The following is a 27,988-nucleotide window of genomic DNA, read 5'->3' on the forward strand; positions in this document are numbered from 1 at the left end:
CTATTTGTCAAAAACAATTTTTCTCAATCAACATGTTTGTAGTTTCATTGGTTAGGGTTTTGTTGAACAATGGAGGGTGTGAGGGTTTTGATAGTTAAAAAGATAAATAATACAATAAAAGTGATTTGGGATGTATTTAGAAATTTTTATTTATTTTTAAAACCTAATAAGGTCAAAATTGTCATTGCATAATGGAGTAAATAAGTCATTTAATATTAAATTTTAATATGAGATGCAATTAACATTTTGTGAAGTCTAGTATAAAAAATCTTTTAAAATTACTTAATAATCTTAAATTTCTTTATCTAACGTAAAGCTAAATTGAAATTCTCGGTTTTCGATAAATACGATGGTAGCACGCTAATGACTTTTTTGTTAAATTATTATTAATATTAAATTGTTGGACCACATGCTAATGACTTAGGTTATAAAATATTTCTTCTTCTCTCAACGATGTCTTCATACGTGGACCCAAAAAATGATGTCCTCATATGTTATTACACTTCTCACAATATACTGTAATTTTATGCTTATCTATACTCTTATTTTTTTAATGATTTTAATAGTCACCTCGCGGCACTGCAGGCGATTCTATTACTTTACTCTAAACTAGGGGAGGTGGCACTGTGCAATTTTGGGTGTAGATTTCAGTTTATTTACAAAATTGCCACTGAGTCTCTCATTCCCTCCCTAAAGACCTCTTCTTTGCTTTCCCCAGTTAAAGACTGCGATTCGCCACTGAGCTCCGAGTTCAGGGCTCTGTCCCTCTACGGCGGTAGAAATGGAGTCTCCACCTCCTCGGCGATGGCCACGAAGGCTCAGCGCTCGACCCAAGACGACAAATTGAAGGATGCCCAGATGGAGGTAGCTGATAAGCCTGAGAAAGTCGTGCTTCCAACCAACGAGTCCTCCGAAAGCCTCATCAGAATTCGACACACGGTATTTATTGAAATTTCATTGCTTTGGATTGGATTTATGATTGTGTTATGTTAAATTGAAGTAGGAGGTGCTTTCCTGTAGAATTTTTTGAATTTTTAGATTCGTAGGAGCTTCCCCTTTTTGAAAATTTGATGCTTTTAATCAACCATTTTCAATTCTACGTTACTAATTGTCACCTGATTCTGTTGTGAAGAATGAGGATGAAGAAAATAAGAACATAACTTTTCGGTAATTTGAAATTTGATCGAATAGGACATGGAAAAATGGGTGTACAGCAGTAGATAAGCTGGGAAAATTTTAATCCTGTTTTTGGGAATGTGAGAAGATATGTGGGTTTCTGTATTTTGATAAAGTGTTGAGGTCGAGCTATGTTCATTTTTTTTCTGAATTTCCTTGTAGTTTGATATCAATGGCGCCTTTTCCGCTGTTATGGTGATGAACTATTTATATGTGTTTGACTGCAGTGTGCACACGTGATGGCCATGGCTGTTCAGAAGGTCTTCCCGGATGCAAAAGTGACAATTGGTCCGTGGATGGAAAATGGGTTCTATTATGATTTTGATATGGAGCCTTTGACGGACAAAGAGTTGAAGAGAATCAAGAAGGAGATGGTAAGTGGAATTTCTGTATAAGTTATCATGTTTGTATCAAAGTTTTGGAACCAGGAAACAAGTGAAAACTATTCAGGAGCATTTCTTTTGTGATTTGTAGGATCACATCATTGGTAGAAACTTACCACTCATATGAGAAGAAGTTTCAAGAGATGAAGCTCACAAAAGAATAACCGCTCTCAACGAACCATACAAATTGGAAATTTTGGATAGTATTAAAGAAGATCCCATTACCATATATCATATTGGTAAGGGTTTCACTATTTTCAGGCTCAATATAGTATGGAAGGTGATGATTTAATGTGCAGGAACTGTGCGTAAATGATATTTTTATTAGCTACACAAGTGAAATGTACAGTGTTTGTGTCCAGTCTTAAGATGGAAATTTAAAGGAATAAAAAAGAGAGGGCGGGGGTGTGCTCAGGGAAAACAATGTTGTTGGTGCTCTTTAAATATGTGTTATTGATATACAGATTGAAAAGGAGATTAATTTGAAGGTGGGAGGAACCTTTTTGTCAAGCTAACCAAATTATACTTATGTTTATACATATGCATGCTTGTACTGGGATTTGATTGTGTTTTGAACTAGCATCCTGTCATATTAGACTGTCTTTACGTCATAATTCCTCATAGTATGCCGAATTCCTTATAGGTGATGAATGGTGGGACCTATGTGCGGGGCCCCATGTTGAAAAAACTGGAAATATTAACAGAAAAGCTGTCGAACTTGAGTCTATTGCTGGTGCCTACTGGAGAGGAGATGAAAAGAAACCGATGCTGCAGAGGATCTATGGCACTGCATGGGAGAGTGAGGATCAATTGAAGGCATATCTTCATTTCAAAGAGGAAGCTAAACGTCGAGATCACAGGCACCTTGGTCAAGTTCTTGACCTGTTTTCTAGACAGGTACTCAGAATTGCCCTGAATCTCTTTTTTCTGTTTACGCAGATTTATCAGTTAGCAATCCCATTATTTGTAGTTGTGAGGATTCTTGCATTGAACATTTTCGTTGTTGAATTTTCACAGAATGATGCTGGTGGGGGTTTAGTGTTCTGGCGTCCAAGGGGTGCTATTGTGAGGCATGTAATGGAAGATTTGTGGAAAAAATCCACATAGAACGTGGTTACGATCTGCTGTATACTCCACATGTTGCAAAGGCGAACCTTTGGCAGATAATTGGTCATCTGGATTACTACAAGGAGAATATGTATGATCAAATGAATGTTGAGGATGAACTTTATCGGCTTTCGACCAATGAACTGCCCCTATCATATCTTGGTTTACAAAAGGAAGCCTCACTCATATCATGAATTTCCTATTCAAGTTGCTGAGTTGGGAACCGTATATAGATACGAATTATCTGGAAGCTTGCATGGTCTTTCTTGTGTAAAAGGTTTTACTCAGGTATCGTGTTGGTATTTGCAAACTGTTAGTCTATAATCCTAGGTGTATGAAGTGTTTTTTCTTTTCTTTTTTGTTTAACCTCGGGACCTGTTGCAGGATGGTGTCCACATATTTTGTCTAGAAGATCAGATCAAAGATGAAATAAGGGGTGTCCTAGATCTTACCGAAGAACTTTTGTTGCAATTTGGCTTCAGAAACCTGCTTTTATATGACAATCCAACAATCCAAGCTTAGCAGTGTCAAAGAGAGGAGCTTCCTCTCTAAACAACGTGACGATAACTACGGTTGTAGCACGCTAATGGTTAGGTTATACAGCATTTCTTCTTCTTTCAATTATGTGTTCATGTGTTATTACATTTGAGACAATGTACTGTACTTCTATGCATAGTACATACTGTTAATTTTCTTTCAATGATTGTAATAGTCTCCTCACGGCACTGAAGGTAATTATATTTTCTTTGAACAACGGTCGAAAGCAACATAAAGATTTGTCAACATATTCAAAGCTAACAAGACTCTTGGTAGAAAAAAATGCATCGGATATGTGGAGAGAAGAGAAGGCATTAGGTATGGTCGATCCATCATTGGGTCAGACGGACTTTGCGTGCAAGAAAGTGCATCAGAGAGGCCAATCATGTCGGAAGTTATTTTCAGAAGGCATTACGTGGTGTTGAATTTTATGACAAAAATGAAAGGTAAAATCATTCATTACCAGTCGTACAGACTTGGCCCCATTCAGAGCCAATTTGTCTTATCAATTTACTGAACACAACTGGAAGTCGAGCGTATGCCCTTAAATTAGCATTACTCGAAACTCGATCAAAGAAAAAGAAAATCCAACCTTTCCGGCTTTTTGTTTCTGCATGTCAAAGGAAGCAGCCATTTTAGCACTTAAACTCCTCCATGAGAAAGCTAACAATGAATTCTACTGAATTCTTTTTTGTCAGTACTGTATTGCTCATCTTCCTTGCGATTCTTCCCTCTTCCATTTCGGTTACCCTAGACGCCATTACACCAAACCAACCCCTAAGAGAGGACGACGTTCTTCTCTCCACCACTAAAATCTTTGCACTAGGGTTTTTTAAGCCAGGCAATTCTCGTAACCGTTACATTGGAGTTTGGTTCAACAAAATTCCAATCAAAACCGTTGTCTGGATTGCAAACAGAGAAAACCCCATAGTTCCTACTGCTGGAACTGGACTTCTAGCCATTCATGGGGAACATGGTGGCCTTGTTATTTATGGGGAGGACCAAAATACCCCTATCTGGTCCGCTAATCTCACCGTCTCTTCTCCAAACAAATCCGTGATAGCCAAGCTTTCGGATAAGGGAAATCTTGTTGTTGAAATTAATGGTGAAAAGGTGTGGCAAGGTTTTGATTATCCCACAAATACGATGCTTCCTTTTATGAAAATTGGGCTGGACAGGCGGTCCAGGTTGAACCGGTTCCTCACAGCTTGGAAGTCCCAAGACGACCCGGGAATGGGCAACTGTTCGTTCCGGATGGAGCCGAGTGAGAGTCCACAGGAGTTCTTATACATGGGTCAGACTCCATTGTATAGGACTGGACCTTGGACCGGTGAAAGATGGTCCGGGGTGCCTGAAATGGTAAAACTATTCTTCACCAACGTTACTTTTGTGAACAATCAAGATGAGGTATCCATCATGGATGTAGTTACTGAATCATCCTTCGTAAAATTCGTGATCGATGAATCAGGAAACATTGAACGGTCCGCATGGGACGCTGAAGTGCATAAATGGGTCCGGCTTTGGTCGCCGGATTGGCGGTGTGATTCTTACGGGGTGTGTGGTCCGAATAGCATTTGTGACCCATACACAAACTTTGCGGATAAATTTGAGTGCAAATGCCTACCTGGATTCGTACCCAAGTTGCAACATGAGTGGTATTCGAGAGATTGGTCAGGCGGGTGCGTGAGGCAAAAAGGATCACCCGTTTGCCAAAACGGGGAAGGGTTCGTGAAGTTGGAACGCGTGAAGCTGCCGGACACTTCTACGGCACGTGTGAACATGAGCAGGAGTCGGGAAGCATGTAAAGAAGAATGCCTGAGAAATTGTTCTTGCATGGCATACGCAAATGCAGATGAAAGGCAGGGAGGGAGTGGCTGTATAACATGGCATGGGGACTTGATGGACACAAGGACTTATTTGGATACGGGTCAAGATTTAAGTGTGCGAGTTGATGCAACTGTTTTAGGTATATTTCCTTATCAATTTATCTTCTTGCTTCTCTTTTCCTTGTCAATAATTGTCCTCGTAAAGCCGAGGTTCCATGAAAAAAAAATCTTCTTTCTTTATTTCATTAAAAAATTTGAGGAATTATTATTTAGTTTGGTAGTTGTACGTTTGTTATCATTCTAAAAAAATCATTTGGCACTGGTCTCTTGCCAACTAATAAAAGTGAAATTGTTTCGTCAAGAGTATAAGATGACTTTTTTAGAGTACTAATTTTTTTATTAAAAATTCAGAAATTTCTATAAATTAATACTAAAAATTTAGTTCTTATGTTCATTGGAGCTTTTTACAATGTTTTTTTTCCCAAATTTTTACAAGGTTTTTTAAACATGGAAATAAATGCTTGTATATCTACAGCTCAATACGCAAAGAAGTCAAACAGTTCTTTCGGCAAGAAGAGGAAGCTGGAAGTTTCAGTAGCATGTGGTCTTTTGTTCTTCCTCGTGTTTTCCCTTGCATGTTGGTTGGTAAAGAGGAAGAGAAAAGGTAAACAAATTTCCTTTTACTAGGTTGCCCTCTAATCATTCACAATTATGTAACTGGATATTGGTTTTAATTATTTAAGAACACAATATTATCTGTTTATGTACTTTTATCGCAGGTAAAAAACGTCAGGATAAATTTTTCAATGTGACCATAGCATCAACCTCCTGGGAAGATTCTTCTGCTAGAACAAATATTGATGAAAGTGGAATAAACTCTGAATTACCATTCTTTGAACTAAGTACCATAGTTAAGGCCACAAATAATTTCACTTCCAACAACAAGCTTGGAACAGGTGGTTTCGGCTCAGTTTATAAGGTACATAGTTGCCCTCAGATAATGTCTCAAATCATAAATCAAACTTTGAATAGACATTTTTTAGATTTATTTTTTAGCCATCTGCACTCCAAATCAATTATTTTTTCCCTTGTAGTTTAAACAGAAGAACATAATGAATACATCTTGCAGAGATAGAAAGAGAATCAAGAAGAGAGAGGGAGCAAGATTTAGAGAGAGAGAGAGAGAGAGAGAGAGAGAGAGAGAGAGAGATTTTAGACAGAAAAAGTGAAACTTTGTTAATGGTTTCAGAAAAAATACAAGGTAGTGATCCATAAGGATATATATCCAAACCATATTGCTTACAAGCTAAGCTAACATTCAGGCTATTTACACTTACAAACAATAGGATTACAAGACCATTACAGTTAACAAAAATCAAGAGACCCGTCCAATAAAGACTGGAAAGGTTGACTCAAAAATATATTTGATTAAAATTCAAACCCAATGAATAATCGATAAGTGATGGGAACTATCTTGTTTTTACTTTTCACATTCATCTTAGATACCAACTAGCAAGAATGCCCACACGGTACTGCAGGTTTTGAAACTGTATAAAACATGTAGAAAGTTTTAAATCTATATATGATAAGCCATACTACTTATATATATGTGGAAATCTATTCACAAACTGATTTACAATAAGGAACAATATGCAGCGTTGAACTTCCATAATCTAATGGGTTTGCTTCTTCACTTCGTTTCTCCCTCTTTCTACATAAGTTTTCATTTCTTTGTTACAAATTGAAAAAATAGAAGTTAATGTGAACAAATGACAGTTGGATTTGTTAAAGGATCCTCTTGCTAAAGATTAGAACAATAAAAGGACTAACAAAAAGTTAGAAAAATGGCTTACGTAGTTCAGAACTGTTGGCGCCCCTTAAATATTGTCTGAATCCAAGTTTTACAAATCGTTCGTATTCAAACCAATCAATTCAATTATACTTAAACAAATTTGGTCTAAACTGTTTAAAAACTGAAATATAAACCCTCATTTTGCATAATTGTTAACTTAGAAAAACAAATGCATAAATGCACAGATGGTGTTTTAGAGAAAAGTTTCTTTATACTGATATTTAACAGACAAATTTTGAAATCTAAAGCACTTAGCATACTTGAATAAAAAAAAAAATTAACTTGACAAAGAGAAACCTCAATGATCTGGCTCAATTCATCGTTGAAAATTTGGCCGAACTGTGATTCGCTCACACCATTCCTAAACTAAAGAAAACCAAACCAAGTTCACCAAGAATTATGCACGATTTTTGTGAAATTATACAATGAATTATACAACATCGTTAAACAAACATGGACAGGAGCTGATCTTAAAATTTATTTAGAAGTGGTTAATCTTATGCAAGCCAAAGAAAATTGGGAGCAATAAATTACGAAACATTTCCAACTCTTTTTACCTAGCATGTCATGTCCTTTCATTGATTGTGAGTAAGGCCTGATTCACTTCCTTAAGCCTGGGGATCTCAGCTTCTTCAAAATGAGGCATCTCTTAACTCTAAGGAACTAACTAAAAGGGCCATCTGATTTAACACTCATAGTGAATCTTATCACCTGTGGTTGTATTTTAAATATCTTTAAGAACCAATCGGCCATGGTTTGTAAGCCAGGACTGAACTTAGAAAAAGATGATACCCAGTAACATTGATACTTAAATTTGTGGTAGGACTGGAATTTTCTCTCTTTTTTCTTAAAGATAAAGAGATAAAGCCTTCATTTGGATATAAGGATTTAAAAGAATGAATCCACATTTTGACAATAAGCTCATATTTGTTAGAACCATAAAGATATAACATATATAATCCACGAAATGATCAGATTTAATGTAATAACTGAAACTGAAATGACCATGTCCAATGAATCATTTGAAATCCATGTAATCCTTCCATCACATAAATATAAACATTATACCCACGCACCTAAAATAAAAACATGAACCAAAATTACTATGAAACTGGAGCTTAATAAACATACGCCCCTGCAGCTATTGCCTCATTAAGAATATCATTGAAACGGTGTGAATCGAGTTTATGATCAGAACCTATCACTGAACAGAATAGTCTGCAAGAGTTTGAAACCATAAGTATCAAAAACAGGAATCCAAATAACCAAAAGGATAAATGCTTGTTCATATTCCCCTTGCACTGGTTGTACCTTTAATTCAACTCCGCTTCTAGTTCGCCGATGCTTCTAGTGATCAAAGGTTTTGTTCTTGGAATGCGAGTTTTAATTACAAACCGGGCATATGATAGTTGCTCATTTCCTTCATTTTCTTGGCATCCATAAAAGCTAAAAGCTCTGCCATATGAAGTAATAATTCAAAATACTGCGATCTTTTGTTATTTCAATCGCGTATCTCCTTCACTTGAAGTAGTCAAAGCATTTTTATGTATATGCATTGAGTTTTACTCCTTTGTTAATGTATAAATGCAATTTCAAGGGGAGGATATATATATATATATATATAGAGCTACGAATATGTTGATAATTTTCTTGAAAGGTAAGTGCACTATAAGTTGAATTTGGATTATAAATTCAGGGTGTGCTTGATGATGGAAAGGAGATAGCAGTGAAAAGACTAGCCAAGAATTCTGGCCAAGGAATTGGAGAGTTTAAGAATGAAGTTGTGCTGCTTTCAAAGCTCCAACACAGGAACCTTGTGAGGATCATAGGTTGCTGCGTTCAAGATGAAGAGAAGATGCTGATCTATGAATACTTGCCGAACAAAAGTCTTGACTTTTTCATTTTCGGTATGTCTTCCTTTTATTTTTGTTCTTCTTTTTATACAAGCAATATTGTGGAGGGGAAATCAAGCTCAGGACCTCAGGTGCAGGATTGAATGCTCTTAACTCAACTCAGTTACAAGCACCTTTCTTTTCACTTGTGTATCTAAAACTGTCGGTTAAAAACCTTGAACCAAGCAAGAATACAATCTAATATAGTTTGTTTACTTTTTTCCCTTACAAAGCAAATGAGGCATTCTTGGATTGGACAAGACGCTTTGAGATAATCTATGGGATTGCTAGAGGGATCTTATATCTTCATCAGGATTCGAGATTAAGAATCATCCATAGAGATCTAAAGGCCAGCAATGTTCTGTTGGATTCTGCTATGAACCCCAAGATTTCAGATTTTGGTATGGCTAGGATATTTGGAGCGGAACAAATTGAAGCAAATACAAACCGTGTGGTTGGGACATAGTAAGTTTCATTTAAAACTGAAAGTACACCTGTTTTTGTTGAATAATACAGAAAGAAGCTGTGATAATTAATCAATTTTATTTTGTTGCTTCAGCGGTTATATGTCACCAGAGTACGCAATGGAAGGACATTTTTCAGTAAAGTCTGACATATATAGCTTCGGCATTTTACTACTAGAAATTGTTACTGGCAGAAAGAACACTGGCTACTACCACGATAGTCCTTACTCAAATTTAGTTGGACATGTAAGCATAACATTAAGACATTACCAAACTTCTCTTCATTTGCTTTTATAACTTGATGATTAATTTGTAAATGGTTTTTAGGTTTGGGACTTGTGGAAGGAAAATAGAGCCTTGGAAATCATTGATTCATCTCTGGGAGAATCATACCCTGTCAACGAAGTTCTAAGATGTATTCACATTGCCCTCTTGTGCGTGCAAGAGCAAGCGAAGGATCGTCCACTCATGTCAGTAGTGGTTTCCATGTTGGGTAATGATGCAGCAATTCCTTCACCAAAGCAACCTGGATTTTTGTTGAACAGAGGTTATCATACTAGTGGAGACCCATCATCCAATACTGATGGAGCTTACTCTGTAAATGACATGACCTATACACAACCAGAAGGTCGCTAAGGAGAGAACCAGACGTATAATTGGACATACTATATTATTCAATTGAGAATCACATGATGAGTGAGATAAGAAGAGAGGATATACCCTGATTTCACTCAATAATTTGCCTTATAACTAAAGATCTAAGTTCTATATTAATTTGCAACACTCATCATTTGTCTTGTTATAAATACATGTTATAAAATATATGCCCTATAATTGGGGATCTAAGTTCTATATCTGCTATACTCATCATATGTCTTGTTGTAAATACAAGCTATAAATTATTTGCAACATTCATCATCAGTCCGACCAGGCTACATAAAAGTACCTTTCGACTGCCAAAGACATGTAGGAAGGTTGACAACTTTATGACACAAGATTTTAGGAGCAAGCCTACTAAGACACTAATCATGCCATGTGTCAGCCCGCAATCAAAAGAAAAAGTCACTACAAGGAAAAAGCTCTTTTGCGACACTTTATTTGCAACAGAGCACACGGCGTCGCAAATACCCAAAAATTAGCGCACATAATGATTATGAAAAAACTTTTGCGACACTGCTCTAACTAATGTCACGAACACGTCTCCACGTCAATAGACATTTGATAGACACCTTCCCAAAAATTTTAATTTTATTTTAGCGCCCTCTTTTTCCTATTAGGCGCCTTAATTTCATATGAAAAATTCCACCAGTTTTCAATTTTGTTGGTAAAGTTAGCGGCTGCCTCTCAAATTCTATATCTCCACAAAACTCTATCTCCGTCTCTTTGCCTATATTCTCCCGATCTCTCAAACTCTCAGTCCTCTTACGGTCTCTCGTTCATTGAGCTTGATTTGGATTGGTCTCTCTCAGGTTGGAATCTCGATTTCAAGTTCTATAGTCCCGATTTTGGTGTGCCTTTTAGTTTCCTAGGGTTTCTTTCTACGAATTTTGTTCAATTAATTATTTTATTGATTTTCTGTGCCTTTTGATTTTTTATTTCATTCGTGTGTCCCGTTGTTTGGGATTAGAAAAATTGATTTTGATTGGTCTTGGTGGTTATTTTAGTTGTCGGGCTTTGTTTTTGGGTTCTCTGCATCTGCCGGTGACGAGCCTCACACTCACCACCACGGCTGCGGTTACGGCATCGGACACGGCCATGGCCACGAAGAGGAGAAATCTGGTCCTTGACAAAACCATCAGAGACTGGGTTCTCATCTTCCTTACCGCTTCTTTTACAACTGCTGCCCCCACGCAGCCTTATTGTGATTTTATCTATTTGTTATTGGATAATGTAGCTTAATCTTTAACCGTTGGATTGATTTTAGAGGAAAAAGAAAAGAACAATTTTTGCATGCTTGAAAGTTAATTCCTTGTTTGTTGCTTAATGTTGATGATGATTGTATTTAACTGGCAGGGTTATGTGTTAAATTGGATACATAGTTTCACTATCAGGTTTGGATTCCCAGTGTTGGTTTAAGGTATTGGTCGGCTTAAAGAAATCAAGGGACAACAGTTCAAAACTTTTGAAGGTATAGAGCCTCCAAATTTTTTTACTTTGTTTAGCTTTTGTTAACAAAATGAATCTGAAGCTGTAAAGTGACCAGCAATTGAAATCAAGTTAGGAAATTGGGTCAGAATTTGGAAACCTTAGATGAAGTGTATGAAGGTTTAGAATTTTAATTTATGCCATAGCTATCTTGCAATTAGCTTCTCTTATAAAAACTTGAAGGCATCACAATCCATGTTGCGGTCATAACATAGATGAGTTGTATTAGCGTTTTACTTAACAAACAAATACTTTTACCTGGTGATCCTGTGGAATTTTGCTTATATCTCTGGTTTTGCATTCTTCTTATTCAATGAATGGTATTTAGTTTGAATTTTGATAGCAATGAAGATTTGGTAATAAAGTTGAATGGTGTTATTACATAGCAATTTTTCCCTTTTTTTGATTCAGATGAAAACTCAGAACTGTTCTAAATATAATGGCCATTTCATGCTAGATGAGGACCAATGTCATTTATACATGAATGAGCACTTGTTACGCTGGTTTTTATGTTCCTAAGACTTTCTTTCACCCATTGCAGGCTAGAAAATTTACGGCGTTTCAAAGGGATTGTAAGATTGCAAATAATGACCCAAGCTTATCATGTTACAAAGCAAGCTACAACTATATTGAGCTATCTTCACTCATGGAGCAAAGTACATGCTGATGTTAAAGCTCACCAACTCTGTATGGTAACAGAAGACGGATCAAGCAAAACAAATAGAGAGTCAACAAAAACTTTAGGCGAAGTTTCATTATATAAAGGTGAGACCAGCAGCTTCCACATCTGTCAGCTTGCTAGACTTCAACTTATTTTATATAGGATTCTACAAGTTTCTTCATAATCTTGGTGTGCTTATGCTACAGAACCATCACAAAACTAGGAGTGTCAAAACTTTGATTCATGTATAATCTTGGTGTGCTCGTTCTACAGAACCATCACGAAACTAGCTTGTAATCTGCTATTTCTTCTTGTCATTCTGTTGATACTGATGTCAAACATGTTTCACTCTTGCAGGAAAATGGATTTTTAATTGTTCCTAAAGGTCAGGCACAGAATCACAACCACGACCACGACCACAAGCCTCACACTCATTGGTGTATAATGTATACGACCATTCAACTAACTTTAAGTAAAACTATATTGGTGTTTTCATAATTTTGTCGTACTTGTATATGATAATACAATGCAAATTTTTCAATAATAATATGTTTCTAGTTTGTAAAATTAAATAGAATAATTTGTATCTGGTGTCAAATATGGCGCTAGAATTTTTTTTTACACTTGGATATATTAGTAATGATGCTTTAAATAATGTTGTAATTTTGTCGCAAATAATATTTGCGACGGTTATTTTGCGTTGTCAATAGTTGTTAAGACTTTGCGACATAGGTTTGTTGCGACGCGTCCAAGGCCGTCGCCAAAAGCTTTTTACTACGTTTTAATTACTTTTTGCAATGTGTTCGTTTTGTTGCAAAAGGGCCATTTTTTTTTTTGTGGTGAGTCTAGGATGGGACCCAAAAGTGGTTCAGCCTGTTCTGAGTGATGTTCTAAATTTAGCTCAAGTACTAAATTTAGAATGGGTCAACAAAGTGAGAATGAAACAATATCGAAGCAAACAAATCCTCATGACAATGGGTTAACAGTCCACCACTAGCCCTCGCATTTCACAAACAATTCAACATGCATTTCAAATCACATTTCACAAATGTTTCCAATCCACAATCGAATCACATTTCATAACAATAGATCGATGGCCAAATATATAAAAATACATTTTAATAGAAATCACATTTATTAAACCAAATCATATCCACAAATGATATTATATACTAAACTAGGGTAATAATCATGTCACATTTATTAAAGTCACTCACTAAACAATGTAGGCCCACTAGACTTCACTTAGTCTCCAATAATACTAATTTTAGTATTTAAAACGATTCGAGACATGTTGACCAAAAGTCAACTCGCAGACTTGCAATCACGATGGGGTCCACAACCCTACGTAATTTGATCTGGAATAACCATCCACGGATTTCTGATCCGTAATTTTCAAGAGTCTCATTTATCTTCTAGAACAATATCCTAAAATTTCGAAATGAATAGTCGGATCTCCGCCAATTGCTAGAATTAGGTGGAGGTTAACAATTAGTTTTACAAATTAAAAAAATTCAATTCATCAAGATCCGTATGTCGGATTTCCGATCCATCAGTTTGTAATGTCCTCAAATATTACGTGCTATAACGCATTAAAGTTTGGTGAAGAACCAACGGTCGGATCGTCGATGGTTATGTCTTCTACTTTTCTACTTTCCCTTTTCTATGTTTTCCTCCCATGTAGTAGGCTGATTACTTGAAACAATGAGTATAGTACTAGTGATGCAATATGATCTAAAAATGGATGGTTTCTTATAGCATGCATATCCATACATAGCAAGCAAAGTTTAACGTCATTGGTTCTTAGCTACTACACCGTCTTTTTAGCTTCTTTGTGTGAAAATTATTCATGTCTATCATGGATAATAGATTCAACGTCCGCAGCAAAACGCAAACACATTTTCTAGTAACCACCGTGAATAACTATTGGATTGGAGGGGATTAAAAGGGGAGGTGTCACAAGTTTTACATACAGTCGACAAGTGGATGTGACTAGTGTTATTACTAGTAGGTGCTGTCAAAATGAGGGGAAAAGCTATCCCAATTTGGAACCAAGTTAGTCCCCATTTTCTTAAGCTCACTCTATCTCATCTTCCATGAGAATCAAATCAAGCCTGGTCGCAAGCTCAAAACTAATTAAACAAGTCAAATTTGAGCACAATAGTGTTCGGTTCCGCTAAACTAGTTTGCAGTCCTACGTTTATTTATTTGTTGGGATTTGCTCGTTAATTCTTTTTCTATAAAATTGTTTCTTGCAAGAGAAAAGCGTATAATATTGACCAACCAATAGAATTATAGTGGTCTAGCATAAATCTTGTATATTATCACATGGTTTTTCAAACTGAAAAGCGTATAATATTGACCAACCAATAGAATTATAGTGGTCTGGCATAAATCTTGTATATTATCGCATGGTTTTTCAAACTAAATAAGGCTCATTTGAAAGTTATTTTAAAGTGTTTTTGGTTAAATTGTTTTTGAGTTCTAAAAGTGTTTCAAGTATTTTTTTTGCAGGAAGCATCACTTATATGCTTCTTGGGGGAAATATTTTAAGTGCTTATCTGAAATTCACTTGCATTTTTATTAAGGATTGGTTTCAAAACATTCTTATCAAAAACGTTTTTAATTATTTTAAAACACTTCTAAACGTACAATAAAAAAACTAAAAATTAAGAGATCCTAAACTTGTAGCTAATAGAAGCTTTTATGTGTTGTGTTCAGATAAAAACAGAAAGTCGTTGTTAGATTGGAGAACGCGGTTTCATATTATCATTGGGATTGCTCGAGGCATCCTATATCTTCATCAAGATTCAAGACTAAAAATAATCCACATGGATTTGAAAGCAAGCAATGTTTTACTGGATGGTTCAATGAACCCAAAAATATCAGATTTTGGCATGGCAAGAATGTTCGGGGATGACCAAATTGAAGCAAACACGAACAGAGTTATTGGCACCTAGTAATTCTCTCCTCTCACTCGAAATAAAACTCTAGAGCTGATATGTTTTTTAATACTGATAATGTGTGATTGCAGCGGTTACATGTCACCGGAGTATGCTATGGATGGGCTATATTCCATAAAATCCGATGTGTTTAGCTTCAGAGTCTTGGCACTAGAGATCATTAGCCGCAAAAAGAACAGTTTCCAATTCGAAAACACCTCTCTGAATTTGGTTGGACTTGTAAGTAAACAGATAATTTTTCAAATGATAAATCTGACTCTTGAATAGTCCAATGATCCAAACATTGTGCTCACACTTGTTTCAGATATGGGACTTGTGGACAGAAGGAAAAGTCTTGGACATAGTTGATTTGTCACTGAACCAGTCGTATTCGACTCACGAAGTTATGAGATGCATTCAGATTGGGCTCTTGTGCGTGCAAGAAAATGCAACGGACCGGCCAACCATGCTAGATGTTGTGTTCATGTTGGGGAATGAAACGAATCTTCCACATCCAAAAAAGGCAGCGTTTAGCTTCAAAACTGGTGGTCCGGATTCTTCAACGTCTAGAGGAGCTTCCTCTGTAAATGATGTAACAGTAACAGTTATTGAAGCTCGTTGAGTTTGCACTTTTCAGGCCTTGTAGAGATTTTGCATTACTTCCTAAAGTATTTGTACTCAAATCAAGATTTCTTTGTAGGTGAAGATTTTAAATTCAAATTCAAATCCTAGAATCCAAACGAGGCCCAAATGTTTAAATTTTAGATCAAACATGAAGACGTGTGAGTAACAAATTGAAATTCTCAATTGTAAACAAAAATCTTGGCCGTGATAGGTAGTGTGCGAATTCCCCTTCTTAACAAAACAAGTTATAGTTTTTAACTTTTTTTTTATGACAAAAATAAGCTTGGAATTTTGACAAAAGTTAGAAATTATAAATTGATATGCACAAATTCTCTTGTTTTGAATTTATAAACATAGAAATTTTGATTTTTCGTTTGAAAAAAAATTTGGAATTTGGGAATCCAATGTTTAAAATCCATGTAAATGAATGTCATTTTTAAATTTCTATGAGTGAGAGTTTAAAAATAAAAAGTTCCTATTGAAATTCAATCGTTCTTTTAGGTTAACAAAACAAGAAAACTTTCAAATTCTTTACAAATTCTAAAAAATAAAATTCAGTCAATTATATTTCTATCATTTTGAAAGGCTTATTATATTAACACCTCACAAATTGTTGAATAAACCCCACATTTTCTTTTTCACTTAAAAATTATCTTAATACACCCCACATATTTTCTCATAATTCCCCCACACTCTACATTCTCAATATACAATTATACACCTCATATTTTGTACATACACCCCACATTTCTCAAATCTTATAACACTTATTTTTTAATTTTCAAAAATTAAATCTAACCATTTGAACATTTAATTTGTCGAAATATTTCAAATCATTTGAACGTTTAATTTGACATCTTCAACGCTGCAATGGGCAAATTTAAGTACAATGTTGCCTATGATTTAATTCCCTTCGCCAAACCAGATGGTACAAGTGCTGGCACTTAGGATGATTTGGCGCATCAAGTATTTATCAGGGTATGTAGTACTAGAAACTAGTGCAGAGTTCACTTTTTTTTTTTTTTTTGGGAAACTAGGAATAACATTCCAAGGTCACGAAGTCAAAAGGTACAAGCCTACAAACAGGCAAACACCAAGGAAGGCAGAACGAAAACGACATTGATGAAAAGGGGTACAACCAGAAATGCATCAACCAAGTTGAGCGTCACCTCAAACACCGCCTCAACAAATCAATGACGACCCAGAAGAGCATCATTGTTCAAAATGTGAACCAACGAAGATGGGGCCTGACGATCACCCAAACAGTATCACACATCTCTGAAAAAATAACCGACGCAAAAAAATCCGACGCCATATTGGCTAATCTTCGGAAAATCAACATTTTCTTTGCTGCCACATACAACGACCTATTTGCTCTAATTGTTGCGTCTGCTGCCACTACATCGAAATTCTGTCACAGATTATTAGTATTACAACTAATGATAAAATTGTGTAGAGTTCACTTTGTTTAACAATTTTATCATTAGTTGTAATATTAATAATCTGTGACATAATTTCAATGCAGTGGCAGCAGACTCGACAATTAGAGCAAACAGGTCGTTGTATGTGGCAACAAAGAAACTGTTGAAGTCGTCATCAGCATCGCCGCACTGGTGAGCCAAACGGATGAACAGATGTGGGATCCAAAAGAAGAAAAGGGCAAACAAAAAACTCCCAACACAACACCTCCAACAAATACCAGAGATAAAGCCTTTAATTTTGACCAAAAATGCTGATTGGAATTTGACAAAAATGTCGCCTGGGATTTAAATCGTATATGGGTTTGTTTTCAATTCCACTATTAAAACTCATCTTGTCTGTTTTTAATATTTGGTGGTAATTTAGATGTTTAATTCTTCATGTAATTCTTGTGATCCAAAAAGATATGAATATAGAAGTTTAAATAACGCATCAATATCGATGTCATCGAAATCACTAAAACAATGAAAAATATGAAGTCTTATCTCATGTGAAACTTTCAAAACATCGATTTCGTGTTCTATTTGTCAAAAACAATTTTTCTCAATTAACATGTTTGTAGTTTCATTGGTTAGGGTTTTGTTCAACAATGGAGGGTGATAGAGTTTTGATAGTTGAGAAGATAAATAATACGATAAAAGTGATTTAGGATGTATTTAGAAATTTTTATTTATGTTTAAAACCTAATAAGGTCAAAATTATCATTGTATAGTGAAGTAAATAAGTCATATAATATTAATTTTAATATGAGATGCAATTAACATTTTGTGAAGTCTAATATAAATTTTTTTTAAAAATTCTTGATAATCTTAAATTTCTTTATCTGGCGTAAAGCTAAATTGAAATTCTCGGTTTTCGATAAATACGATGGTAGCACGCTAATGACTTTTTTGTTAAATTATTATTAATATTAAATTGTTGGACCACATGCTAATGACTTAGGTTATAAAACATTTCTTCTTCTTTCAACGATGTCTTCATACGTGGACCCAAAAAATGATGTCCTCATATGTTATTACACTTCACACAATATACTGTAATTTTATGCTTATCTATACTCTTTTTTTTTTTTAATGATTTTAATAGTCACCTCGCGGCACTGAAGACAAATTATATTACTTTAGTCTAAAGTAGGGGACGTGGCACTGTGCAATTTTGAGGCAGATTTCAGTTTATTTACAAAATTGCCACTCAGTCTCTCATTCCCTCCCTAAAGACCTTCTTTGCTTTCCCCAGTTAAAGACTGCGAGTCGCCACTGAGCTCCGAGTTCAGGGCTCTGTCCCTCTACGGCGGTAGAAATGGAGTCTCCACCTCCTCGGCGATGGCCACGGAGGCTCAGCGCTCGACCCAAGACGACAAATTGAAGGATGCCCAGATGGAGGTAGCTGATAAGCCTGAGAAAGTCGTGCTTCCAACCAACGAGTCCTCCGAAAGCCTCATCAGAATTCGACACACGGTATTTATTGAAATTTCATTGCTTTGGATTGGATTTATGATTGTGTTATGTTAAATTGAAGTAGGAGGTGCTTTCCTGTAGAATTTTTTGAATTTTTAGATTCGTAGGAGCTTCCCCTTTTTGAAATTGATGCTTTTAATCAACCATTTTCAATTCTACGTTACTAATTGTCACCTGATTCTGTTGTGAAGAATGAGGGAGTGAGGATGAAGAAAATAAGAACATAACTTTTCGGTAATTTGAAATTTGATCGAATAGGACATGGAAAAATGGGTGTATAGCAGTAGATAAGCTGGGAAAATTTTCATCCTGTTTTTGGGAATGTGAGAAGATACATGGGTTTCTGTATTTTGATAAAGTGTTGAGGTCGAGCTATGTTCATTTTTTTTCTGAATTTCCTTGTAGTTTGATATCAATGGCGCCTTTTCCGCTGTTATGGTGATGAACTATTTATATGTGTTTGACTGCAGTGTGCACACGTGATGGCCATGGCTGTTCAGAAGGTCTTCCCGGATGCAAAAGTGACAATTGGTCGGTGGATAGAAAATGGGTTCTATTATGATTTTGATATGGAGCCTTTGACGGACAAAGAGTTGAAGAGAATCAAGAGGGAGATGGTAAGTGGAATTTCTGTATAAGTTATCATGTTTGTATCAAAGTTTTGGAACCATGAAACAAGTGAAAACTATTCAGGAGCATTTCTTTTGTGATTTGTAGGATCACATCATTGGTAGAAACTTAACACTCATATGAGAAGAAGTTTCAAGAGATGAAGCTCACAAAAGAATAACCGCTCTCAACGAACCATACAAATTGGAAATTTTGGATAGTATTAAAGAAGATCCCATTACCATATATCATATTGGAAGGTGATGATTTAATGTGCAGGAACTGTGCGTAAATGATATTTTTATTAGCTACACAAGTGAAATTTACAGTGTTTGTGTCGAGTCTTAAGATGGAAATTTAAAGGAATAAAAAAGAGAGGGCGGGGTGTGCTCAGGGAAAACAATGTTGTTGGTGCTCTTTAAATATGAGTTATTGATATACAGATTGAAAAGGAGATTAATTTGAAGGTGGGAGGAACCTTTGGGTCAAGCTAACCAAATTATACTTATGTTTATACATATGCATGCTTGTACTGGGATTTGATTGTGTTTTGAACTAGCATCCTGTCATATTAGACTGTCTTTACGTCATAATTCCTCATAGTATGCCGAATTCTTCATAGGTGATGAATGGTGGGACCTATGTGCGGGGCCCCATGTTGAAAAAACTGGAAATATTAACAGAAAAGCTGTCGAACTTGAGTCTATTGCTGGTGCCTACTGGAGAGGAGATGAAAAGAAACCGATGCTGCAGAGGATCTATGGCACTGCATGGGAGAGTGAAGATCAATTGAAGGCATATCTTCATTTCCAAGAGGAAGCTAAACGTCGAGATCACAGGCACCTTGGTCAAGTTCTTGACCTGTTTTCTAGACAGGTACTCAGAATTGCCCTGAATCTCTTTTTTCTGTTTACGCAGATTTATCAGTTAGCAATCCCATTATTTGTAGTTGTGAGGATTCTTGCATTGAACATTTTCGTTGTTGAATTTTCACAGAATGATGCTGGTGGGGGTTTAGTGTTCTGGCGTCCAAGGGGTGCTATTGTGAGGCATGTAATGGAAGATTTGTGGAAAAAGATCCACATAGAACGTGGTTACGATCTGCTGTATACTCCACATGTTGCAAAGGCGAACCTTTGGCAGATAAGTGGTCATCTGGATTACTACAAGGAGAATATGTATGATCAAATGAATGTTGAGGATGAACTTTATCGGCTTTCGACCAATGAACTGCCCCTATCATATCTTGGTTTAGAAAAGGAAGCCTAACTCATATCATGAATTTCCTATTCAAGTTGCTGAGTTGGGAACCGTATATAGATACGAATTATCTGGAAGCTTGCATGGTCTTTCTTGTGTAAAAGGTTTTACTCAGGTATCGTGTTGGTATTTGCAAACTGTTAGTCTATAATCCTAGGTGTATGAAGTGTTTTTCCTTTTCTTTTTTGTTTAACCTCGGGACCTGTTGCAGGATGGTGTCCACATATTTTGTCTAGGAGATCAGATCAAAGATGAAATAAGGGGTGTCCTAGATCTTACCGAAGAACTTTTGTTGCAATTTGGCTTCAGAAACCTGCTTTTATATGACAATCCAACAATCCAAGCTTAGCAGTGTCAAAGAGAGGAGCTTCCTCTCTAAACAACGTGACGATAACTACGGTTGTAGCACGCTAATGGTTAGGTTATACAGCATTTCTTCTTCTTTCAATTATGTGTTCATGTGTTATTACATTTGAGACAATGTACTGTACTTCTATGCATAGTACATACTGTTAATTTTCTTTCAATGATTGTAATAGTCTCCTCGCGGCACTGAAGGCAATTATATTTTCTTTGAACAACGGTCGAAAGCAACATAAAGATTTGTCAACATATTCAAAGCTAACAAGACTCTTGGTAGAAAAAAATGCATCGGATATGTGGAGAGAAGAGAAGGCATTAGGTATGGTCGATCCATCATTGGGTCAGACGGACTTTGCGTGCAAGAAAGTGCATCAGAGAGGCCAATCATGTCGGAAGTTATTTTCAGAAGGCATTACGTGGTGTTGAATTTTATGACAAAAATGAAAGGTAAAATCATTCATTACCAGTCGTACAGACTTGGCCCCATTCAGAGCCAATTTGTCTTATCAATTTACTGAACACAACTGGAAGTCGAGCGTATGCCCTTAAATTAGCGTTACTCGAAACTCGATCAAAGAAAAAGAAAATCCAACCTTTCCGGCTTTTTGTTTCTGCATGTCAAAAGAAGCAGCCATTTTAGCACTTAAACTCCTCCATGAGAAAGCTAACAATGAATTCTACTGAATTCTTTTTTGTCAGTACTGTATTGCTCATCTTCCTTGTGATTCCTCCCTCTTCCACTTCGGTTACCCTGGACGCCATTACACCAAACCAACCCCTAAGAGAGGACGACGTTCTTCTCTCCACCACTAAAATCTTTGCACTAGGGTTTTTTAAGCCAGGCAATTCTCGTAACCGTTACATTGGAGTTTGGTTCAACAAAATTCCAATCAAAACCGTTGTCTGGATTGCAAACAGAGAAAACCCCATAGTTCCTACTGCTGGAACTGGACTTCTAGCCATTCATGGAGAACATGGTGGCCTTGTTATTTATGGGGAGGACCAAAATACCCCTATCTGGTCCGCTAATCTCACCGTCTCTTCTCCAAACAATTCCGTGATAGCCAAGCTTTCGGATAAGGGAAATCTTGTTGTTGAAATTAATGGTGAAAAGGTGTGGCAAGGTTTTGATTATCCCACAAATACCATGCTTCCTTATATGAAAATTGGGCTGGACAGGCGGTCCCGGTTGAACCGGTTCCTCACATCTTGGAAGTCCCAAGATGACCCGGGAATGGGCAACTGTTCGTTCCGGATGGAGCCGAGTGAGAGTCCACAGGTGTTCTTATACATGGGTCAGACTCGATTGTGGCGGACTGGACCTTGGACCGGTGAAAGATGGTCCGGGGTGCCTGAAATGTTAAAACTATTCTTCACCAACGTTACTTTTGTGAACAATCAAGATGAGGTATCCATCATGGAAGTAGTTCCTGAATCAATCTTCGTAAAATTGGCGATCGATGAATCAGGAAACTTTGAACGGTCCCAATGGGACGCTGAAGTGCATAAATGGGTCCGGCATTGGTCGCCGGATTGGCAGTGTGATTCTTACGGGGTGTGTGGTCCGAATAGCATTTGTTACCCTTACTCAAACTTTGCGGATAAATTTGAGTGCAAATGCCTACCTGGATTCGAACCCAAGTTGCAACATGAGTGGTATTCGAGAGATTGGTCAGGCGGGTGCGTGAGGCAAAACGGATCATCCGTTTGCCAAAACGGGGAAGGGTTCGTGAAGTTGGAACGCGTGAAGCTGCCGGACACTTCTACGGCACGTGTGAACATGAGCAGGAGTCGGGAAGCATGTAAAGAAGAATGCCTGAGAAATTGTTCTTGCACGGCATACGCAAATGCAGATGAAAGGCAGGGAGGGAGTGGCTGTATAACATGGCATGGGGACTTGATCGACACAAGGACTTATTTGGATACGGGTCAAGATTTAGGTGTGCGAGTTGATGCAACTGTTTTAGGTATATTTCCTTATCAATTGATCTTCTTGCTTCTCTTTTCCTTGTCAATAATTGTCCTCGTAAAGCCGAGGTTCCATGAAAAAGAAATCTTCTTTCTTTATTTCATTAAAAAATTGAGGAATTATTATTTAGTTTGGTAGTTGTACGTTTATTATCATTCTAAAAAAAATCATTTGGCACTAGTTTCTTGCCAACTAATAAAAGTGAAATTGTTTCGTCAAGAGTATAAGATGACTTTTTTAGAGTACTAATTTTTTTATTAAAAATTCAGAAATTTCTATAAATTAATACTAAAAATTTAGTTCTTATGTTCATTGGAGCTTTTTACAATGTTTTTTTTTCCCAAATTTTTACAAGGTTTTTTAAACATGGAAATAAATGCTTGTATATCTGCAGCTCAATACGCAAAGAAGTCAAACAGTTCTTTTGGCAAGAAGAGGAAGCTGGAAGTTTCAGTAGCATGTGGTCTTTTGTTCTTCCTCGTGTTTTCCCTTGCATGTTGGTTGGTAAAGAGGAAGAGAAAAGGTAAACAAATTTCCTTTTACTAGGTTGCCCTCTAATCATTCACAATTATGTAACTGGATATTGGTTTTAATTATTTAAGAACACAATATTATCTGTTTATGTACTTTTATCACAGGTAAAAAACGTCAGGATAAATTTTTCAATGTGACCATAGCATCAACCTCCTGGGAAGATTCTTCTGCTAGAACAAATATTGATGAAAGTGGAATAAACTCTGAATTACCATTCTTTGAACTAAGTACCATAGTTAAGGCCACAAATAATTTCACTTCCAACAACAAGCTTGGAACAGGTGGTTTCGGCTCAGTTTATAAGGTACATAGTTGCCCTCAGATAATGTTTCAAATCATAAATCAAATTTTGAATAGACATTTTTTAGATTTATTTTTTAGCCATCTGCACTCCAAATCAATTATTTTTTCCCTTGTAGTTTAAACAGAAGAACATAATGAATAAATCTTGCAGAGATAGAAAGAGAATCAAGAAGAGAGAGGGAGCAAGATTTAGAGAGAGAGAGAGAGAGAGAGAGAGAGATTTTAGACAGAAAAAGTGAATCTTTGTTAATGGTTTCAGAAAAAATACAAGGTAGTGATCCATAAGGATATATATCCAAACCATATTGCTTACAAGCTAAGCTAACATTTAGCTCACAGGCTATTGACACTTACAAACAATAGGATTACAAGACCATTACAGTTAACAAAAAATCAAGAGACCCGTCCAATAAAGACTGGAAAGGTTGACTCAAAAATATATTTGATTAAAATTCAAACCCAATGAATAATCGATAAGTGATGGGAACTATCTTGTTTCTACTTTTCACATTCATCTTAGATACCAACTAGCAAGAATGCCCACACGGTATTGCAGGTTTTGAAACTGTATAAAACATGTAGAAAGTTTTAAATCCATATATGATAAGCCATACTACTTATATATATGTGGAAATCTATTCACAAACTGATTTACAATAAGGAACAATATGCAGCGTTGAACTTCCATAATCTAATGGGTTTGCTTCTTCACTTCGTTTCTCCCTCTTTCTACATAAGTTTTCATTTCTTTGTTACAAATTGAAAAAATAGAAGTTAATGTGAACAAATGACAGTTGGATTTGTTAAAGGATCCTCTTGCTAAAGATCAGAACAATAAGGGGGCGTTTGTTTGCCCTCACTAAGTTGGACTAGACTGGATTGGACTAGCTATTAGTCCAATACTGTGTTTGTTCCATGCTGGGACTAACATTAATGAGACTAAAGGGGACTAGCATGGACAAAACCCTTCACTAAGAGGTCTTAGCGAGACCCCCCAATAACCATGGGACTAGCTAAGACTATCCTCTCTTTCTTGTCCTCGTCATGCTCAACGACCACTCCCGACAGACTCTTCATCATCTCCGGTCACCTAGATCAATCATTAACTTTCCGACTCTCTTTCAGATCCATTTCACAACCAACTTTCATATAAAATATACCAAGTTGAAGCTGGGAGTGACAAGATTACGATTTTACCTGAATCGAGGCCAAAATGTGGTCGAATGTGGCCGGAAAATGGCCTGGAAGTCTCGACCTATTTGGGCTTCTTCAAATCCATGACAGATTCGAGCATTCAAAGCTAAGATCTCGGTCTAGGGATGGTGATGAATTTTTTGGCGGTGCTAACTTCATCCAATTTAACGAGGGTTGGCCGGAAAACACGTCGGGAAACCTGCAACTCGTTGGGAAAATTGGAGTCGTGAGGTTCCATTCGAACAACGCATTGCTAGAGAGGGAGGGAGGACAGAGAAATAGAGATTGGAATCAATAAGAAGTTTGACTAGGAATGAGAAAGAGACATGAATTGAGGGGTCTAAGAGGAAAAGAGGGAGAGGGTGGGACGATGAGAGAAGAGGAAAAGAGTGGGACGGAAATGGTAGGAAAAGATGAAGAAAAAGATAAGATCATAATAAAATATTAGAATTTGTTATTATCCAGCTTCTTAGTCCAATACTGCACCAAATGCTTCACTAAGTTAGTCCAATTTAGTCTAGTCTAAGCCAATCCAGCTTAGTCCTTAAAGCTAATCCAGTCCGAGATAGTCCGGCGCAACAAACGCCCCCTAAAAGGACTAACAAAAAGTTAGAAAAATGGCTTACGTAGTTGAGAACTGTTGGCGCGCCTTAAATATTGTCTGAATCCAAGTTTTACAAATCGTTCGTATTCAAACCAATCAATTCAATTATACTTAAACAAATTTGGTCTAAACTGTTTAAAAACTGAAATATAAACCCTTCATTTGGATATAAGGATTTAAAAGAATGAATCCACATTTTGACAATAAGCTCATATTTGTTAGAACCATAAAGATATAACATATATAATCCACGAAATGATCAGATTTAATGTAATAACTGAAACTGAAATGACCATGTCCAATGAATCATTTGAAATCCATGTAATCCTTCCATCACATAAATATAAACATTATACCCACGCACCTAAAATAAAAACATGAACCAAAATTACTATGAAACTGGAGCTTAATAAACATACGCCCCTGCAGCTATTGCCTCATTAAGAATATCATTGAAACGGTGTGAATCGAGTTTATGATCAGAACCTATCACTGAACAGAATAGTCTGAAAGAGATTGAAACCATAAGTATCAAAAACAGGAATCCAAATAACCAAAAGGATAAATGCTTGTTCATATTCCCCTTGCACTGGTTGTACCTTTAATTCAACTCCGCATCTAGTTCGCCGATGCTTCTAGTGATCAAAGGTTTTGTTCTTGGAATGCGAGTTTTAATTACAAACCGGGCATATGATAGTTGCTCATTTCCTTCATTTTCTTGGCATCCATAAAAGCTAAAAGCTCTGCCATATGAAGTAATAATTCAAAATACTGCGATCTTTTGTTATTTCAATCGCGGATCTCCTTCACTTGATGTAGTCAAAGCATTTTTATGTATATGCATTGAGTTTTACTCCTTTGTTAATGTATAAATGCAATTTCAAGGGGAGGATATATATATATATATATATATATATATATATATATATATATATATATATATATATATATAGAGCTACGAATATGTTGATAATTTTCTTGAAAGGTAAGTGCACTATAAGTTGAATTTGGATTATAAATTCAGGGTGTGCTTGATGATGGAAAGGAGATAGCAGTGAAAAGACTAGCCAAGAATTCTGGCCAAGGAATTGGAGAGTTTAAGAATGAAGTTGTGCTGCTTTCAAAGCTCCAACACAGGAACCTTGTGAGGATCATAGGTTGCTGCGTTCAAGATGAAGAGAAGATGCTGATCTATGAATACTTGCCAAACAAAAGTCTTGACTTTTTCATTTTCGGTATGTCTTCCTTTTATTTTTGTTCTTCTTTTTATACAAGCAATATTGTGGAGGGGAAATCAAGCTCAGGACCTCAGGTGCAGGATTGAATGCTCTTAACTCAACTCAGTTACAAGCACCTTTCTTTTCACTTGTGTATCTAAAATTGTCGGTTAAAAACCTTGAACCAAGCAAGAATACAATCTAATATACTTTGTTTACTTTTTTCCCTTACAAAGCAAATGAGGCATTCTTGGATTGGACAAGACGCTTTGAGATAATCTATGGGATTGCTAGAGGGATCTTATATCTTCATCAGGATTCGAGATTAAGAATCATCCATAGAGATCTAAAGGCCAGCAATGTTCTGTTGGATTCTGCTATGAACCCCAAGATTTCAGATTTTGGTATGGCTAGGATATTTGGAGCGGAACAAATTGAAGCAAATACAAACCGTGTGGTTGGGACATAGTAAGTTTCATTCAAAACTGAAAGTACACCTGTTTTTGTTGAATAATACAGAAAGAAGCTGTGATAATTAATCAATTTTATTTTGTTGCTTCAGCGGTTATATGTCACCAGAGTACGCAATGGAAGGACTTTTTTCAGTAAAGTCTGACATATATAGCTTCGGCATTTTACTACTAGAAATTGTTACTGGCAGAAAGAACACTGGCTACTACCACGATAGTCCTTACTCAAATTTAGTTGGACATGTAAGCATAACATTAAGACGTTACCAAACTTCTCTTCATTTGCTTTTATAACTTGATGATTAATTTGTAAATGGTTTTTAGGTTTGGGACTTGTGGAAGGAAAATAGAGCCTTGGAAATCATTGATTCATCTCTGGGAGAATCATACCCTGTCAACGAAGTTCTAAGATGTATTCACATTGCCCTCTTGTGCGTGCAAGAGCAAGCGAAGGATCGTCCACTCATGTCAGCAGTGGTTTCCATGTTGGGTAATGATGCAGCAATTCCTTCACCAAAGCAACCTGGATTTTTGTTGAACAGAGGTTATCATACTAGTGGAGACCCATCATCCAATACTGATGGAGCTTACTCTGTAAATGACATGACCTATACAGAAGCAGAAGGTCGCTAAGGAGAGAACCAGATGTATAATTGGACATACTATATTATTCAATTGAGAATCACTTCATGAGTGAGATAAGAAGAGAGGATATACCCTGATTTCACTCAATAATTTGCCTTATAACTAGGGATCTAAGTTCTATATTAATTTGCAACACTCATCATTTGTCTTGTTATAAATACATGTTATAAAATATATGCCCTATAATTGGGGATCTAAGTTCTATATCTGCTATACTCATCATATGTCTTGTTGTAAATACAAGCTATAAATTATTTGTAACATTCATCATCAGT

The 27,988-nt window shown here is 36.4% G+C and overlaps 5 protein-coding genes and 1 long non-coding RNA gene across 11 annotated transcripts; all 6 read left to right on the forward strand.

Annotated features, from left to right (window-relative positions):
* The first annotated feature begins 621 nt into the window (after positions 1–621).
* On the forward strand, positions 622–10,057 carry LOC103959406 (G-type lectin S-receptor-like serine/threonine-protein kinase At1g11410). Of its 4 annotated transcripts, none has more exons than XM_048582386.1 (12): positions 627–939; positions 1,404–1,550; positions 1,651–2,047; positions 2,203–2,456; positions 2,577–2,954; positions 3,051–5,169; positions 5,565–5,693; positions 5,809–6,008; positions 8,578–8,788; positions 9,007–9,238; positions 9,333–9,483; positions 9,565–10,057. In XM_048582386.1, exons 6-12 carry the CDS (start codon positions 3,858–3,860, stop codon positions 9,871–9,873), a joined length of 2,544 nt encoding a protein of 847 aa, XP_048438343.1. In that variant the 5' UTR covers positions 627–939; positions 1,404–1,550; positions 1,651–2,047; positions 2,203–2,456; positions 2,577–2,954; positions 3,051–3,857; the 3' UTR covers positions 9,874–10,057. The 4 variants fall into 4 exon arrangements, with proteins under 4 accessions (XP_048438345.1, XP_048438343.1, XP_048438344.1 ...); XM_048582387.1 differs by having other exon boundaries at positions 628–939; positions 1,339–1,550; positions 1,651–1,798; XM_048582385.1 differs by having other exon boundaries at positions 630–939; positions 1,651–1,798.
* Positions 805–3,188, forward strand: LOC103959338 (threonine--tRNA ligase, chloroplastic/mitochondrial 2-like). The gene is made up of 7 exons (XM_048582640.1): positions 805–939; positions 1,404–1,550; positions 2,024–2,047; positions 2,184–2,456; positions 2,499–2,629; positions 2,900–2,954; positions 3,051–3,188. Exons 1-7 carry the CDS (start codon positions 805–807, stop codon positions 3,186–3,188), a joined length of 903 nt encoding a protein of 300 aa, XP_048438597.1.
* A 362-nt stretch (positions 10,058–10,419) lies between the features above and the next one.
* On the forward strand, positions 10,420–12,610 carry LOC125476374. Its single transcript, XR_007257664.1, has 4 exons — positions 10,420–10,706; positions 10,902–11,365; positions 11,924–12,147; positions 12,401–12,610. It is a non-coding gene; the product is annotated as an uncharacterized LOC125476374 (long non-coding RNA).
* A 2,249-nt stretch (positions 12,611–14,859) lies between these two features.
* Positions 14,860–15,728, forward strand: LOC108868227 (receptor-like serine/threonine-protein kinase SD1-6). The gene is made up of 3 exons (XM_018650883.2): positions 14,860–15,002; positions 15,078–15,225; positions 15,311–15,728. Exons 1-3 carry the CDS (start codon positions 14,875–14,877, stop codon positions 15,605–15,607), a joined length of 573 nt encoding a protein of 190 aa, XP_018506399.1. The 5' UTR covers positions 14,860–14,874; the 3' UTR covers positions 15,608–15,728.
* Positions 15,729–18,340: 2,612 nt separating this feature from the next.
* LOC103959920 (G-type lectin S-receptor-like serine/threonine-protein kinase At1g11410) lies at positions 18,341–27,919 on the forward strand. Of its 3 annotated transcripts, XM_048582381.1 has the most exons (13): positions 18,341–18,545; positions 19,016–19,162; positions 19,263–19,414; positions 19,777–20,030; positions 20,151–20,529; positions 20,626–20,830; positions 20,954–22,744; positions 23,141–23,269; positions 23,385–23,584; positions 26,406–26,616; positions 26,835–27,066; positions 27,161–27,311; positions 27,393–27,919. In XM_048582381.1, the coding sequence occupies exons 7-13, from the start codon at positions 21,433–21,435 to the stop codon at positions 27,699–27,701; spliced, it is 2,544 nt and encodes an 847-aa protein (XP_048438338.1). In that variant the 5' UTR covers positions 18,341–18,545; positions 19,016–19,162; positions 19,263–19,414; positions 19,777–20,030; positions 20,151–20,529; positions 20,626–20,830; positions 20,954–21,432; the 3' UTR covers positions 27,702–27,919. The 3 variants fall into 3 exon arrangements, with proteins under 3 accessions (XP_048438338.1, XP_048438339.1, XP_048438341.1); XM_048582382.1 differs by having other exon boundaries at positions 18,951–19,162; positions 20,626–22,744; XM_048582384.1 differs by lacking the exon at positions 19,263–19,414 and having other exon boundaries at positions 20,626–22,744.
* On the forward strand, positions 18,411–20,423 carry LOC125476462 (threonine--tRNA ligase, chloroplastic/mitochondrial 2-like). The gene is made up of 5 exons (XM_048582641.1): positions 18,411–18,545; positions 19,016–19,162; positions 19,598–19,621; positions 19,758–20,030; positions 20,073–20,423. Exons 1-5 carry the CDS (start codon positions 18,411–18,413, stop codon positions 20,421–20,423), a joined length of 930 nt encoding a protein of 309 aa, XP_048438598.1.
* Positions 27,920–27,988: the final 69 nt, after the last annotated feature.

This window comes from the organism of the source record quoted next, unplaced genomic scaffold, assembly GCF_019419815.1.
Source record: "Pyrus x bretschneideri cultivar Hongxiangsu unplaced genomic scaffold, Pyrus_bretschneideri_v1 Contig19, whole genome shotgun sequence".
In the NCBI taxonomy this organism is placed as follows: Eukaryota; Viridiplantae; Streptophyta; class Magnoliopsida; order Rosales; family Rosaceae; genus Pyrus; species Pyrus x bretschneideri.